This window comes from Zingiber officinale, chromosome 8A, assembly GCF_018446385.1.
Source record: "Zingiber officinale cultivar Zhangliang chromosome 8A, Zo_v1.1, whole genome shotgun sequence".
In the NCBI taxonomy this organism is placed as follows: Eukaryota; Viridiplantae; Streptophyta; class Magnoliopsida; order Zingiberales; family Zingiberaceae; genus Zingiber; species Zingiber officinale.
Window position 1 is genome coordinate 69,567,737 of NC_056000.1, and position 16,060 is coordinate 69,583,796.

The 16,060-nt window shown below is 39.7% G+C and overlaps 1 protein-coding gene across 2 annotated transcripts; it reads left to right on the forward strand.

Annotated features, from left to right (window-relative positions):
- The first annotated feature begins 4,446 nt into the window (after positions 1 to 4,446).
- LOC122009420 (flowering time control protein FPA-like) lies at positions 4,447 to 15,770 on the forward strand. 2 transcript variants are annotated; one of them, XM_042565567.1, is made up of 7 exons: positions 4,447 to 4,926; positions 5,563 to 5,808; positions 8,926 to 9,042; positions 9,148 to 9,424; positions 9,491 to 10,088; positions 10,169 to 11,600; positions 15,473 to 15,770. In XM_042565567.1, the coding sequence occupies exons 1-6, from the start codon at positions 4,621 to 4,623 to the stop codon at positions 11,580 to 11,582; spliced, it is 2,958 nt and encodes a 985-aa protein (XP_042421501.1). In that variant the 5' UTR covers positions 4,447 to 4,620; the 3' UTR covers positions 11,583 to 11,600; positions 15,473 to 15,770. The 2 variants fall into 2 exon arrangements, with proteins under 2 accessions (XP_042421501.1, XP_042421500.1); XM_042565566.1 differs by having other exon boundaries at positions 9,148 to 10,088.
- The last annotated feature ends 290 nt before the right edge of the window (positions 15,771 to 16,060 follow it).

Consider the following 16,060-nt stretch of genomic DNA (forward strand, 5'->3'; position numbering starts at 1 on the left):
ATGTATTTCTGTTTCAGGATGGCAACCCGGCTTGGTTCGGCCTCCTGGTACTCTTTAAAGGCCGCTCGGGAAGCATCGGCGGCTGCCATGTGTTCTTGTACAGCAGTCTCGAGCTTTGCCACCTCGTTTGTTCGGGCAACCTTCTCGTTAGCCAGTTGGTCCATCAGCTCTTTAACCTTCTCCTCCAAGCCCCGAGCCTCAACATTCTTCTTCTCCAGGTCGGAGATAGTTGTGTTCTTCCGCTCGGTCGCCAGGCTTATCTTGCGATCTAGAGATTTATTCATGCGCTCGAACTCGGCCAAAGCGTGGGCCTGATCGACCGTCTTCTTCTGCTCGGCCGCCAACAAATCTTGAGCCTTTTTGAGCTCTTTTTGCAGCTCGGCGTATGATGGACCTTGTGAGCCGGACGGACCGGCTGCAGCCTTCAGTATCCTTAATTCTTCGTCCACCATCGCCAGGCGGTTGGAGACAGCTATCTCCTCCACCCATCTCTGACGAAAAAGAAAGAAAATAGAAGTTGTTAGTGACCGATCGGAAGAAATGCATACAAAACTTGGAAGAAAACGAACTTACCCCCGTGGCCTCTTGCATATGGCTGTTAGCCAAATTGCGGAGGGGGATCATCGGGAAGCGCGCCCGAGCGTCGGCCCACATCTCGGCTAGGGGCCCCTTCAGGGTGATTGTGTGCTCGGGCGTGGTTGGACGATCGGCCTCGGGTAGCAATTCTTCAGTCGGAAGGTGAAGTGTAACCCTAACAGTGCGGCCATGACCAGGGGTCGTCCGGGCGGAGGTTGGAAGAGGATCGGAGGTCGGCGCCGAAAATTGAGATAAAATTGTTGAACGCTGGACTCGGTGGGGAGCGGGTGGAAGAACGCTGACAGGGACGGCCTCAAGAGGATCTGCCGGTGCGTCCAATTGAGATGGGGTCCGGTCAGACGAAATAGCCTCGACCTCTGCAGCCTTTCCGCGAGCGCTTGTAGTGGGTCGGGCGGACGGCTGAACCGCAGACGTGGCTGACCGAAGAGGAGTCTCCACTCGGCGCCTCTTTTGTTGGAGAGGTCGCTCTTCTTCTGGAACGGAGTCCTCTCCCCGCGCAGAAGGCTCTTGGCTAGCACTTGCGCCAGCCGCTGTCTCTGGGAGAGAAGCCTGAGCGGCCGACTCCCCAGCATTTGTCCCGCTCTCTTCTTCGTTAGAGCCGACCGGCTGGATGCCGAGCGTCTCCATTTCCTTGGCCGCCGCGGCTTCAAGTGCCACCACCTTCTTTTTCAGAATTCCAGCCATCACCGACTCCATGACAATGTTTGCTGCAAAGGAAAAAGGAGGAAATCAGTTAGCAATCAAAGCGAATGCACAAGTAAAATTTTTACCGAAGCCGCTCGGAAGGGGGGTTCTGATCGGACTCAAGCCGAATATGTACATAACCCCTTCTGGGAGGAATTTGTTGATGTCAAACCGAAGACCGGCAAGCATATTGGCAGCGTGTAGATAATCTGGCCGGGTCTTGAATCTTTTGAGCTCTGGGGAGGTTGGTGGTCCGATCTGCCACTTCGTCAGGAAGGGGGCCCGCTCGGGCATGCGGAGGTAGAAATAAAATTCTTTCCAATGCTTATTGGAAGAAGGAAGTTTATTGAAGAAAATTAGACCGGGCCGAGCCTGGAACATATAGGTGCCCAGCTCGGACTGTTTAGGGTAATAAAAATAATATAAAACCTCCGGTCGGAGGGGGATATTATGGATTTTGAACAGGACAACGACGCCGCATAAAAGGCGGAAGGTATTGGGGACTAGGCTTCCGAGCGGAATGCCGAAAAAGTTACAGACGTCAACGATGAAAGGATGAATGGGAAATCGCAGACCGGCTGTGAACTGGTCGCGGAAAACACAAAAGGCTCCGCGCGGCGGTTTATGAGGCCGAGCGGAGGGACCGGGTAAAATGATTTCGAAATCAGAAGGGATGTCAAAATTTTCTATCAAAAGATCGGCGTTGCGCCGATCGAAGCGCGACTCCATGGTAGTATACCATGGACCGAGGGCTTGGTCTTGTGGTTGGGAAGAGCTAGCCATGGTCCGATCGGATGAAGTCAAAAAAGGCGAAGAAAGAAAGTGGATAAAAGGAAGATGGCAACGAAACAATACTTCGCGGGCGAAAAATTGGGAAAGAAATGCAAAGAAAATGCTAGAACCAAAGAGAGAAAGAAGAAGAACCTTATAACGCTGAGGAGGATCGAGGGAAGAGCACCGGAGATCGTCGGAAATAGAAGCGCAAGATCGCCGGAAGTCTTGAACGCAAGAGGAATCGGGAGGCACGCGACAGCAGATGTGAGGCGAAGGAAAGAAAATGAAGCTTTTATAGGGTGGAGCCCGAGCGGCCTCCACCGTTGGATCCAGGTCGCGAGAATCGGAGCACGCATCGCGCCGTTCATTTCGAACCGCCTCGATCCCATCAGAACACCACGCCGCCGCCGTACGATGACGGCAGCACCGCCACGTGGCATTCAACCACTGGAACGCATTTAATGAGCGCGTGCTAGACCTTAATGATGGAGATTGGCGGAAAATTCGAAGAGATGCTGAGTAATGGTGGCGTTGACTGGCATTTTGGCTGCCCCTGGTTTCCGAGCGGATGGTAGTTGCAGCACGTCGCTCGGCTCAACTGATGGTCCAGTCAGTCAGATTAATCGCCTCCTTCGACTAGACTTGAAGGGGAGGCAAGTGATCCGGCGGTAAGAACAGGGACCCCCCTTGGGGGGAAGTCAACGTCACATGGAAGTCAAAGGGTCGAATGGCCGACCGGAGAAGGGGAGACCGGTCAGCCGAATGGGGTCTCATCGGAGTCAAAGGCACCCGGCGAGAAGTCAGGGTTCCGACGCTCATGTTGAACAGGGTCGTATGGCCGAGCGGGTGGCCTGCTCGGCCGAAGGCATAAAATAACAATACTGCGAACAGTCTCCACAGAGTACACTACCAGGAATCTCCTAAGTGGACCAACACATATGACCGGCCGGATGAAAGGGGACTGCGACCGGCCGGACACTCGGCATGGAGTGAGGAGACAAAAGGACAAGGGAACATCTTCTGACAACGGGTATGTTCGATGATTGGGCCATACGCAGAATCTTATGACAGAGGGTTCCCTTATCACATCAGAGACGTGCTCGGACTATAGCAGTATGGTGTCAGGTAAGCTTGTCTGACAAGCACATACCGAGGTATGGGCTGAGGACACGTATTCACCTCGGTATGTGTGCGTGAGCTCCTTCACAGCTCTATATAAGGAGTCTTATACTTCGCCGGAGGTACGCATTCTACGATATTCGGAGCCACTTCTTTGTTGTCCACTTACCTGACTTGAGCATTGGAGGGTCGTCGCCGGAAACCCCTTCCCGGCCCGACTTCCTTGCAGATTTGCCGGAAGTCCGTACGACTAATCGGGGATCTACATCAGCAACTCGGAGAGCATCACGTGCCCAGCGTCCGTTGATTCAGCATTCAGACAGGATCAAACACTAATAAATTATGTATAACAACTATAAACTATAATTACTATAATATGTGTACTTTATTTATAAATCCTGGTAGTATTATATTATAGCAATACTTTAACTCTATCAACATTGATAATATTATTTTGTAACACCTATAATTTATAACTCTTATAAAATGGATGCAACATCTTTAATCAACATAGTCAATATAGGGCAACATAATATTATAACAGTTACAAAATATAATTGTTATAATATAGATAATTTATTTATGATCAATATTAGTCTACTATATTGTAACAACTATAAAATTATAGTGCTATAAATATAAAATTAGTTTTGTAAAATATGTATGAACAAACCTTTGATAATAAATGAAACAAAACCCTTTACCTATTTTTAATAAAAAAAGACATCCTTTTATTTTTTTCAGAATTTAAAACTACTAAAAATATTTTTTAAAAAATATTAAAATGATATTTTATTTATAATTTAATATTTGAAATAGCTTTCGATACTTCACTTTAGCACTGCTTTAATTTTAAATAAGTTATTATTTCAATAAATTTTAAAAGAAAGTCGTTCTAGGAATTTTGTCATTTTTATTTAATCTTATAATTAAATAGCTTTCTAATTATATCTCAGAATACTTGCATTTTGATTCAAATAGTTTCATCATTTTCTAATTTTGGCCCTTTATTTATTTATTTTTTATTTTCTCATTTATACAAATAAATTTATAAAATTAGCTCAAATCGAAAATATATGAATCCATGTGAATAGTTGCTTTTCCAATTTTGTATTAAACTATTTATGAATTCTAAAAAACAAGAACGTAAAAAGAGAATATTTAGGGGGTGTTTATGTAATAAATTAAAAGTTGGAGACGCAAAAGATAATTTCCAACTGTACCGTTCTATCTACTTTATATAGGCCGCGACGCGTAAGGAATGCTTCTCCCCCGAAGCTTTAGGGTTTCTTTTGCGTTCTTCTCCGCCTGTTTGTAGATCCGCTCTGCGATCGATTTCTGCGAGCGAATTTGTTTTATCCTTTTTGTTGTTGACTTGTTGTGGATTTCCTTCTGTCCCTCTCGTGTATCTGCCAGAAATCGTTTGGGATTCAGGCGGAGCCGGCGATGCCGATCAACAAGTCTGCCGGTGTTTCTTCCGACCACCGGCGCCCATCGTCCTCCAAGGATCCGGAGAGCAGTGAGTCTGCCTCGAATACTCTCTGGGTGGGGCAACTCTCCGCTGAAACCACCGATTCAGATCTGATGGATGTCTTCTCCAAGCACGGCGCCTTGGATTGCACCACGATGCAATCGGCGAGAAACTATACCTTCGTGTACTTCCGGCAAGTCGAGGAAGCCAAGGCTGCGAAGGAAGCCCTCCAAGGGAACTTGATCCATGGGAGCGCGATCAGGATTGAGTTTGCCAGACCGGTTAGTACAACCACTTCTACCTCTGCGTAGATTGATATGGATGCTATATGGGATAATGAAATAGGAAGATCTGGTTAATTTCTGGTTTGTTTGTTTTGGCTCGTTGTTTTGTCTTTGCTCGTTGAATGTTCAGTTAGACCTTTCGTGTAATATAGGTTCCAATGCACACTATCACTAAGATAAGGAAACGATGGGCAAAGATTTGTGAGCTAGACGTCTTTAAGTTGTTGGATCATGTGGTTGATTCAAACCTGGCATTCCCTCTGCCACACGATTTTTTCTAAGGAAACAATACTGCCATACCTGAATCATCGTTTCACTGTATAAGTGAAAAAAACTGAAGCGTTTATATTTGTTATTTTACCAATAACATTAGATTTAGTTTCGGTGAACAAACATATGTTAGAACTTTGTCTTCCCTTTAAGATTAGAAGGATAAATAGATCAACTCATCCTCTTATGTTTCAACGTGCTGAATTCATTGTTTACTGATAACATTGTTTAACTGTTTTTTAACTATTTTCCCCCTTTATTTAGTTAGTGTTTTGCTTTGTTTTTTGAAAAGCTAAAGTATTGGGATCAAATTCTTGAAAGTATAGTAATCAAATTAATGCTGTGTTCAATTTTCTCATGCAGCCAAGAGCTGCTAAGCAGATATGGGTTGGTGGGTTTGATTCATCTGTAAGTAAGGAGCAACTTAAAGAAGAGTTTTTGCAGTTTGGTAAGATTGAAGAGTACAGATTTTTCAGGGATCGAAATTCAGCTATTATTGAATATTATAAGTTGGAAGATGCCATTGCGGCTCATAAAAATATGAATGGGAAGAAGTTTTCTGGTCAACAACTACGTGTTGATTTTCTGCGCTCCCAACCTCCTAAAAGGGTATCTTTCCTTACACCTACATCTGTTTATTTTTTCGCTCATTCCTTGTTAGTTATATTGATCAAGGTTTGTCTAGGATTTTCCACGGCACCCAAGGCTATTAAAGTATATTTGGGGGTATGAAGTTAAGCTATTGCATCATGCACATGCAGCATGCTAATGTGTATGCTGTCCATTTCTTCTTTTTTAAAAAACCAACATTAGTTATTATGTGCAATAATGGTGATCATCAATGTTGAAAGATATAAGTTTTATCTTCAATATAATATGTCATCTCCAACAACCTAATCAATCAATATAGACCAAATTATTATTTATCACTTAATAATTAATTAGCTTTCTTAAGCATTATATAAATGGATATGAGACCTACATTATGCTATGAATGATCTGAAAAATTGATATATGGTACATCAGGAATCTCACAATATACTATGTAAAACGATTAAATTTAATTCCATGCAATCAATTAAAAAAAAAAATCAGATGACTCTTTACTAATATTATCTTGCATCTTAGGAGTACAACTTTATTTTACAAATTAAATATTTTATAAAATTCCTACAAATTAATATTCTATATCAAATGATTTTCTGTGAAAAGAAATATGACATTGTATGAAGACTGATAAAATGCTGCAAATATCTTCTCTATCAACCAGTATCACCAATTTTGACAAAAAAAAATCACCCTTAATAATCAGATTGAAATCCTAAATCTTGAATCAACATCATCAAAACAACCAAGCTGGTGAAAAAGTAATAGAGGTTGTTCATTCCAATTTGTTTTTAGAGAAAAAAATTATAGAGGAAATACCTTTTTGAGCTGCATGGATAATAAGTTGAATCCAATGACCCAGCGCCAATGTTAATCATGTCGAGGACACCTTTCCCAGTGCATTTTAATATGGGATCTGACGATCACTACACAGAGCTTGAGGGTTACTGGTGATCATAGAGGCTCTGCTAGTTTTGTACATCCCTATAATGAAAACACAATTAGGGAAAAAATCAATGTTTATAGGTGCATCTGGATGCTCTTCAATCTTCCACCAAGGCATCACTGCCCTGTGTATCCCTTTTCATCACCACTGCTATCATTAAACGGGCCCCTTGGTTACCAGGACATCTATCTTTGTCCTCCACCTTGGCTTAGTCTTTTTCATTGACCAAAAAACTTACTGCAATTCCCGTGCAACCTACTTTGTCTCCTTGTCCTGGTTTTACCTCTATCTCCATTTGGTGGCTTTGCATCCCTAGTAATGCATGCTTCCCTCACCTCCATAACTAGTTGTCTCTTGGAGTGCTGTTTTTCATCCAGCAGAAGTGGGATTAGCTGATTTTGATTTTTGTCACTTTTGTTTCTCACAGTGATCCTAGATTAAGCTATTTGATTTGTGCCATTTCTTAAATTGATCTTGTGCAGGACACCAAGGAGGTGCCATCTCTTTCTAAGAATTTTTAAACTGACACATGACTATAACTCATCAAGTTATTTCCATTAATAAACACCAATAAGCATTACATGTGGATTTATGGGACTATCAGAAAGATTTGAGTAAAAATATTCTTTGGAGCACTCAGATGCCTTCAAAACGCTCAAAATATTATAAAGTAGATAGATTTCAGCAGGAATTTGAGCTCTAATTGAGAGCATCTAGGGAAGCCACTTTTTGTACCCCTTGACTCTTCTAGGGGATGTGAGAAATATATTGATGATTCTCTTTTGAAAGCCATTTGAGGTAGAATCTTTTCCAATTGGTAATTCTCTTCTTCTAGAACTATATCTCTAACGATATTGATAATCACACAAGGTTCATTTGTTTTGTGTAAATTGTTTTGCTTGTGTGAAATATTTTTGGAGAAAATTTCTTGTGGTGGAATGAGAAAGTATAAGAAAAAGTGAAAGAACAACAAATAGCGTATAAGAAATTGTATATTTGTAAGAACGAGAAAAATTTAAAAAAATATACAATAGCTAAGAAAGAGACTAAGAAAGTTGTAAATGAAGTAAAGAATGAAACTTTTGAACAATTATATCAAAAATTGGATATAAAAGAAGGGGAAAAAGACATTTATAAAATAACTAGTGAGAGAACGGAAGACAAAAGATTTTATCCAACTAAACTGTATTAAAGATGAATGTAATAGGATATTAGTAGACAATGGAGAAATAAAAAAGCGGTGGAAGAGGTATTTTCATCAAGTTTGTAATAAAGGTTTATGTGACCAACTTAACTTAGATAATTTAAGTAGGTCAAATGAGTATAGAAATTTAATTTTTTACCATAGAATTCAAATTTCAAAAGTAGAACAAACTTTAAATGGGATGCACAATGAAAAAGTTGACCGGATGATATTTCGATAGAGGTATGGAAGTGCACAATGAAATAAGGTATTGAATGACTTACAAAATTATTTAATATAGTATTTAATATGACCTTGCAGACCCACTCTTCCGTTTCTTTATTGCTGCCTATGTGCTCTAACAAATACCTAGGCTTTTTATCACCATTTATAATATCACTTTCACTCTAGATCTTTACACAACAATTATTTCACCTTGGGTTTATATCTTAGTGGTTACTTTGAGGAAGCTAACTTAAGTCACCTTTTTGATAGATGGTGTGCTAATTTGACCATATATTAATAGTGGTGTCCAGATAAATATATAGGTATAAGATTCATAACAAGAGATGTATGAGTACCAACATACAAATCATCAATCAGGGATGGAGGAATTAGACTATCAATCTTTATCTTTTGAAAACTTGTTATCCAATTAATCTGTCCATATAAAATAAAAATGATATGTAGATTCAAGCAGTACTAGAAAATGCTTCTTGTTTTTCCATTACATGAAAACTTTTTTGAACAAAATCACAATTATCTTGAAAATGTTTTAGAATTCTGACAACCCAGGGACTGATATATAGCCCTTGTAAACTTATTTGGTTGATTTTCATGCTTCTTGAGAGTACTTATGCTTCCCAGACTGATACTGTTTTAATCTCCATGAAGTGGCATGCACAAGCAATATTTTGTTGTTTTGTACCTTTTTCATTCATCATTAAGATTATCTAGTTATTGCCTCTAACTGATGCTTTCAATGAAATAGGAGTGGCCTGACCGCCATGATTTGAGGAATGGGCATCTGGGCAACCTAAGATCTTTGCCATCTGACAGCTTGAGAAATTTTCATAATTCTTCTTCCCTCGGGTCTAAGTGGGATATGGTATATTTTTCGTCAATTGCAACTTTACTATTGTTTTTTTTCCACTTCACCAATGTAGATTTTATGAATCTTGTCTCAAACTTCTTTGCTTTCTTGAAATTTCAGCTTCATGGGGTGCTTCAAGATGGTCCTCCAAGCAATGTTCTTTGCATAAGATATCCACCTCCGGTTCAGATTGATCAGAAGATGCTTCACAATGCCATGATTCTCTTTGGTGAAATTGAAATGATAAAATCATTTCCAGCTAGACACTATTCTTTTGTGGTGTTCAGAAGCATTGATGAAGCTAGGCGTGCAAAAGATGGTCTGCAGGGTCGCCTCTTTAATGATCCTAGGATACAGATTCTCTACTCCAATGATGAACTTTTAGCATCTGTTTCAGGTAATTCACTTTCCTTCTATCAATTCAAAGTTATAGCACAGCGATCTGATATATTTTTCAATATAGGCCCATTTGGACCTCTTGAATTGTTAGGTCATGGTCATCTGATCCCACCAAATAATTTACTTGGCTCCCTGCATGCTGGTATTCTGCCTGGAACAAATATGGTATCAAGGCCATTTGGGCCACAAGGATTAGATCCCCGCCATGCTGGTGCTGGGCTCCATGAACTTGGTATTCTTCATCCAAATCTCCTTGAGGTTGATACTGGTAAATCTATGCCAAGGATACGTCGGTCTCCTTCAGCTCCAGGAATTCTTCCTTCTCCTCCAGGTATTTTTCAAGGTGTCCGTTCCATGCCTGATGCATGGGATGGAGTTGATATGAGAGACCCTAAGAGGGTTAGGTTAGATAGTCCTCCCAGCAATGATGATTTTCGTCAAAGAAAATCTGCTAGCAGCAGTATGGAGGAGCAGCGTTTTTTGTTATCTCATCCAGATAGAGGTGTTTCTAGTCGCACTCGAGTTGGTTCTGCTCCTCACCACCGCCCTAACTTGCATTCTCCTGATAGAGACTATATTTGGCGTGGTGTTATTGCTAAAGGAGGAGCGCATGTTTGTTATGCTCGCTGTGTACCAATAGGAAAGGGCATCGATTCACCAATGTAGGTTTTAGTTTCTTGCACTTTGCTGGTTTTAATAGATTGATATTTGTTCTAACTAATGTTATCTGACATTTTGCCAGGCCTAGTGTTGTCAACTGCTCGGCTAGAACTGGATTGGATATGCTCACAAAACACTATGCTGAGGCAATTGGTTTTGAGATAGTTTTCTTTTTACCAGATAGTGAAGAGGATTTTGCTTCTTACACTGAGTTTTTAAGGTACCTTGGCCTAAAGAATCGTGCTGGAGTTGCAAAGCTTGAAGATGGCACAACTTTATTTTTGGTACCTCCATCGGATTTCTTAACCAGTGTATTGAATGTGAACGGCCCTGAACGTCTGTATGGTGTTGTTCTGAATATGCAGCAGCAGTCACCTGCTGCTCAACAATCGCAAATAGCTATTCCTCAACCACCCCGTCAGCTTGATCGCCGGGAAGAACCTTTGGAGAAAGGGTATAATTTTGTTCGCCACAATGAAGAGCAAATACTAAGAGGTGATTATAACAATGCTTTACACGAGGAAGTGGTGCGACATTCTGCTGTTGAAAATTTTCCATCAGCTCACAGGGATGAACAACATATGGCACAATTAGCACCACTTGACCAAGATGACAATTCTTCTTCTGCTGCTGCTTCTCAGTTGAAAGCTACCTTAACTCCAGAACTAATAGCAACTTTAGCTTCTCTTATACCCAGCAACAATCAATCATCAGCTTCTGCTGCTCAGCTGCCATCTAACTCAGCTGCGAGACCTACTTCATCCTATACCCCTGCAATGCCTGATGGATCAGCTCCATTTCAGAGTTGGAGGCAAGAGAATCAGATGGCTCTTTCTCTTAATTCCATGGATCAACAGAAGCTGCCACCGCCTTTAGGTCAAGATTTCAATAGCCAGGGGCCTTCGGTCACAAATACGGCGATTCCATTTCAGTTTCCACCATTCACAAATACGACAAGTGGGACTGATCCTGCCACACAACCATTTTATGGTGGCCTTCAGATTCAAAATCCGATTCTTACGATGCAACAAGCACCTGCAGTTTCAACAAATCAGTTGAATAACTATGAAACATCACAACGTGGACAGTTTTCTGTCACGCAAAACAATCAACTTTATCAGTTTGATAACACCTATGGTAATCGTGACAACTATGGAAGTTCAACAAGTGTTACGGATCCATTTCCTTCTTTGGTTCAGCAGCAACCAAGACTTGGTTCTTCATCTGCTCATAGTCCATTTGGAAATGTATCTCAGCACCAACCTGCCATGTCAATGCCAAATAACAAAGGGAATCTGGAGTTTACTAACCAAGGGCAGCGGCTAGAAAACATATTACCGGGTTCAAGCCAGGGAACAACCCAAGGTGATGCTGACAAGAACCAGCGATATCAGTCAACCCTACAATTTGCTGCTAATTTGCTTCTCCAAATTCAACAGCAGCAGCAACAACAAACAAATGCTAACACTGCACCTGGATCTGGAAACCATCAGTGAGACTGACTTTGGTATCAGGTACTACTTGCCTTTCATTAGAATCTTTTATTGATATGCTGAGTTTTCTTGCTTAGTTTGGTCCAAGCATCTACTATTTTAAAGGTTCACCCTCACTAGAATGCATGGCCTCGTAGGATTTTCATGTCACTTTGTAAGTTAACAATCAAAGTCTTATTTAGATCCACAAGTACAAGAAGGTAAAATTGTAAATTAAAAAACATATTCTAGAGCTCTCTTAATGGATGGAGCAAAAAATTGAAATTCATCACTCATTAGACTGGCCTATAGATTTTAGACTAAAGAGAACTTCTAGTTGACTGTGTTGAAAGTATAGTGACAATATTGCTTAGGGTTGAATGAAGGGATTAGATCCAGGTACCTAAAATAGTTGGAACTAACTTGGGTGATCAAAGTTGGATTAGGACTATGATCGTGTTTACATCCACACCAATCCTTTTCTTTATTGGTCGCAATTAGATTCTACCTCTGCTACAGAAGTAGGAGAATTAATATCCATCAACTATAAATTTCAGTAGCTGATTTAGAAACTATTAAGAAAATTAGAAAACCAAGGGAATTGTGTATGCTAAAGGGCATTTTCTTGTTGTAACAGAAAATATAAGATACCTTGGATCATACCTTGTAGTTGTATACTTAAGTAGTTGTATTTAGGATATGATTATTAATTTTCATGGACGCATGTTAAAATAATTAGTTAGTCATGTTGTATTTTAAAGATTTTTGCAGGTATTAATGTGCGGCAATTATTTTATTTTGGTTAATATTTAAGTGCAAATTTTCTTTCATGGTTTGGTGTAGTTTTAGAATACAGCTATAGTAGTAACTAGAAATTTTGAATAATTGTTACTTAATCCAACTTTGATTTGAAATTTTATATTATTATTAACTTTGAAAGGAACAAACTAGAAAATTCCTCCCAGTCTAGTCATGGCGAAAAAACAAAAGAAGAAAAGAACAAAGAATAGGAACCCCGACTCCTACTTCTTTTCTTTCCTCATCAAAAGAAGCCAATCCCAGGCAGCTTCTGTAACATCCTGGCCTTCCTTTGACCATCCTCCTTTCTTCCAATAGCTAATTCACCACATCACTTCATATTTCACCTAGAAAAATGAATATAACAAATGTATATGACCTAAAATGTTGTGCAAGAGCTAAAATGGCGAAGAATTGAGTCGCAAACCCATGAATGAGTAGCTGGAAATTCTGCACCCCTTAGGAAGTGGTTACAGTAGTGGCAAACTAAAAGATGAAACATATTAAAAGCTTCAGATTCCTTCCTGCATTACTTGACATTCACACGTCTTTTTTGATTGTGTCATGCATGCTCACTGTATGAACAAACATGAGCAATGTCACATCTTGTTTCGTTGTCATTTTTTTGTCTGAAATTTTAGAACTTATATTACAGTTCACATTTATGATCTGAGTTAGCCTAGACCTTGATGAATATTTATGTTGACCCTGCACTTGATATTATTCAAATATATTTAGGGCGGTACTTATTCTTTGTAAAGCGAATTATCCATTCTTAAATTATCATCACAATATCGAAAGTATTCTTATTCAAGTACGGCGTCTGTTCTGATTGCCTAGAACGTCAATACCAGAACGTCAAATACCAAAAGGCCTAAAGTGAACGAAGTGGAACTTTGTCAAGGAGCTAAAATTAATTTAGTAATCCTTCAAACATGTGAAAGGAAATGAACTTCCCTTTCGAATGCGTTTACGCCTCTAAATACCTATTCTATCCTCAGAAAGCTGAATTTCCCTGTCGCTATTTTGGATGAAAAGCTAAGGCATTTTAGAGGTTTATAATTCGATTTCTCCAATTTGATGAAACAAATTGAGGGGTTGCTTTAAAATTCTGGAACTTAACATGTCTATATAAATAAGTGGATAATCAGGATTGTGGGTTGCCATTCGCTGTAGAAACACAATCTCTAGTACTAAAATAATGCAATTTTTTCATCCCTTCCACCCAATACCTTCCTGCTGTCAATTCTTGCAAATATTGGATTTCTAGTATTTTTGCAAAGCAAATAAACTTGTATAGCATATTTTCATTGTAGATGTTTGAACTACGAGGAATCCGAGCCAAACATTCTTTAACAAGTAATGACACCACTCGCTTGTAGTTAGATCAAATGACTCATTTAGAAATGGCAATGACAAGCTTGTAGTATCGTGAAAATCAATGTGAATTGATCGGCTAGATTTTAACTTAATACAAATTGCTATGTTTTTAGAAATTTAAAACTGCCAATAATGTAGGTCGACGATCAACTCAGGCCTACATCATGTCTATGTAGATTAGAATTCTACTCGCGCTCTTAGCTAGCAGATTTTGATTGGTCTCATCTTTAGGAATTTAAACCTCTAAATTGATGTTGTTATGGCTTGCTAATTTGTTTTTCCTAATATTTAATATCAGTACATTGGTTTCCAATGGGAAGGAAAGATTTCGAAAATGAATGATTGGTAGAGATGCTTACATGGTGAAACAACTAGTAAACGCAAATATTTTTTTCCCTAAAATTCTTTCGACAAGTTACTTCGTCTGAACCCAGTGTTCTATTGTCATTTGGAAATTATATGCTTCCTTTATTTGTTCCCACCTGACACAAGTTAGTAGCGTGCATATACTTCGAAAACTGCTCCTCGTTTCAGTGTTCATTTCACCGCCTAGAAATTTCTTTAAGTTGTGTTATGGCTGCCATTTTTTGCGCACGAGTACGTTTTCATACCCTGATCTATGAATTTCTGGCACTCTCGGTAGTTTCTATGCGTACAAACGGTGTTAATTTTTCTTGCAAAAGCACCCAAATAAGTTCCTATTTGGATTCGAGATGTACTCAGTGCTTCGTCCTTGTCACTATAATGGCATTCGATTGGCTCATCAGTCTTGCCCAATTTTCCTCCTGATGAGTAGCAAGCCATGGAGCATGTGATAATGTAGGAGGTAGGAATGATACAGTTGAAAATAAAATAGAATGCGTTGCGTTTGTTAATGGTTGATGTGCTGAAGTAGGGTACAATGAGCGGGTGAGTTAGACGTGGCGAGAGCTCGAATTCTGGCACGTGAATTAAGGTTATGAACTAGATTTTTTCTGGTGAAGAGGTTTCTGAAGCCACCTTGGAGTTTAAGATCTATATAATATTCCTTAATTGATCAAACATCATTTTTTAAATTCAAATTGATGCATTTAAATTACAGAATCATTTCGATAGAGAATGGCCAATCAGTTTGGGAGGCCTCATGAATGGTTACTAAGTGCTATTGAAGACCTATCTTTAGTATGGCTGTTGGATGCCAAGTAGGCACTCAATGGTTGGTGGCCAGGTGAGATTCATTGTGCAAGTTGCAGCATTCATACTGTGGCAGGGCCTGATGGTTCTCGTTCGGTAGGCAATGCCATAATTAGCGAAGCCAGTCTCGCGACAGATGAGTTTGTTAGATAGATCTGATGGTCTCGTTCGGCAGACAATGCCATAGTGAGTGATACCAGTCTCGTGACAGATGAGCTTGTTAGATGAGTTAATCTGAACAAAATCTCCTTTTCCCCTCTTCCCATGCCAGTTACTTTTCCTCTCCACCCGCTTATCCTGCACCTGCAGATAATCATTCTGTTAGACGTTACAGAATTGAAACACTGAAATTATAACTAGAAAGAAATCAGTTATTCGTTTTTGTTTTTTTTTTTTTGGGTATTTTCCCTTCTTATTCGTAAATGACAGTAAGCTATTTAAGTCTACGCTTGTCAAACGCAGCGTGTCTCCTCTCTTTTACCGATTAAATTAATTGCTGATAAGCCTTTACCGATAAAATCTTAAGTTTTTGTAAATCACTCCTTATTCTGCCCATGCTGTAGGTTGGTCGTCATCGATACGCTGCTTATCGAGGGGCAAACAAGCTATTTGTTCGTGCGACGCGATACCTTTGCCGAAGGTTGTTTATGCAACGAACGAGATTGAAAAAAATTAACTTCTTTTGTTAAAGAAATAAAGTTCTGTATTTCGTGTTACTGAACCGTCGGGGACTCGTGAATCTGTGGCTGTTAAAATTTGGAACCATTTTATCCCTGTTTTTTTACCCCTCCAAAACATGTTATGGAAATGTTAACGTGGCATCGAAAAACCTTGTCGATGCTCTTTGTTGCTTGCCAATTACGCCGATTGACTATGGAGTAACCGACGACTGAGTTTTATTTTAAAGATTTTTATGAAGGAGATACGTGAGTCCAAGAAAACTAAGAACCATATTTTTGCAAAATATTTATAATAAATTTTCTTTGCGGTATTTGAGATCAATGATAAAAAAAAAAAACATTCACCTCGTCAAATATGATGTTTCGAAATAAACAAGAACAGAAAGAATGAAGCTTGGTAAGCCATAGGACGACTTACGATTTAAATGACTTCCAATTTAAAAAAAAACATGTTGGCATAAATTTAATAGA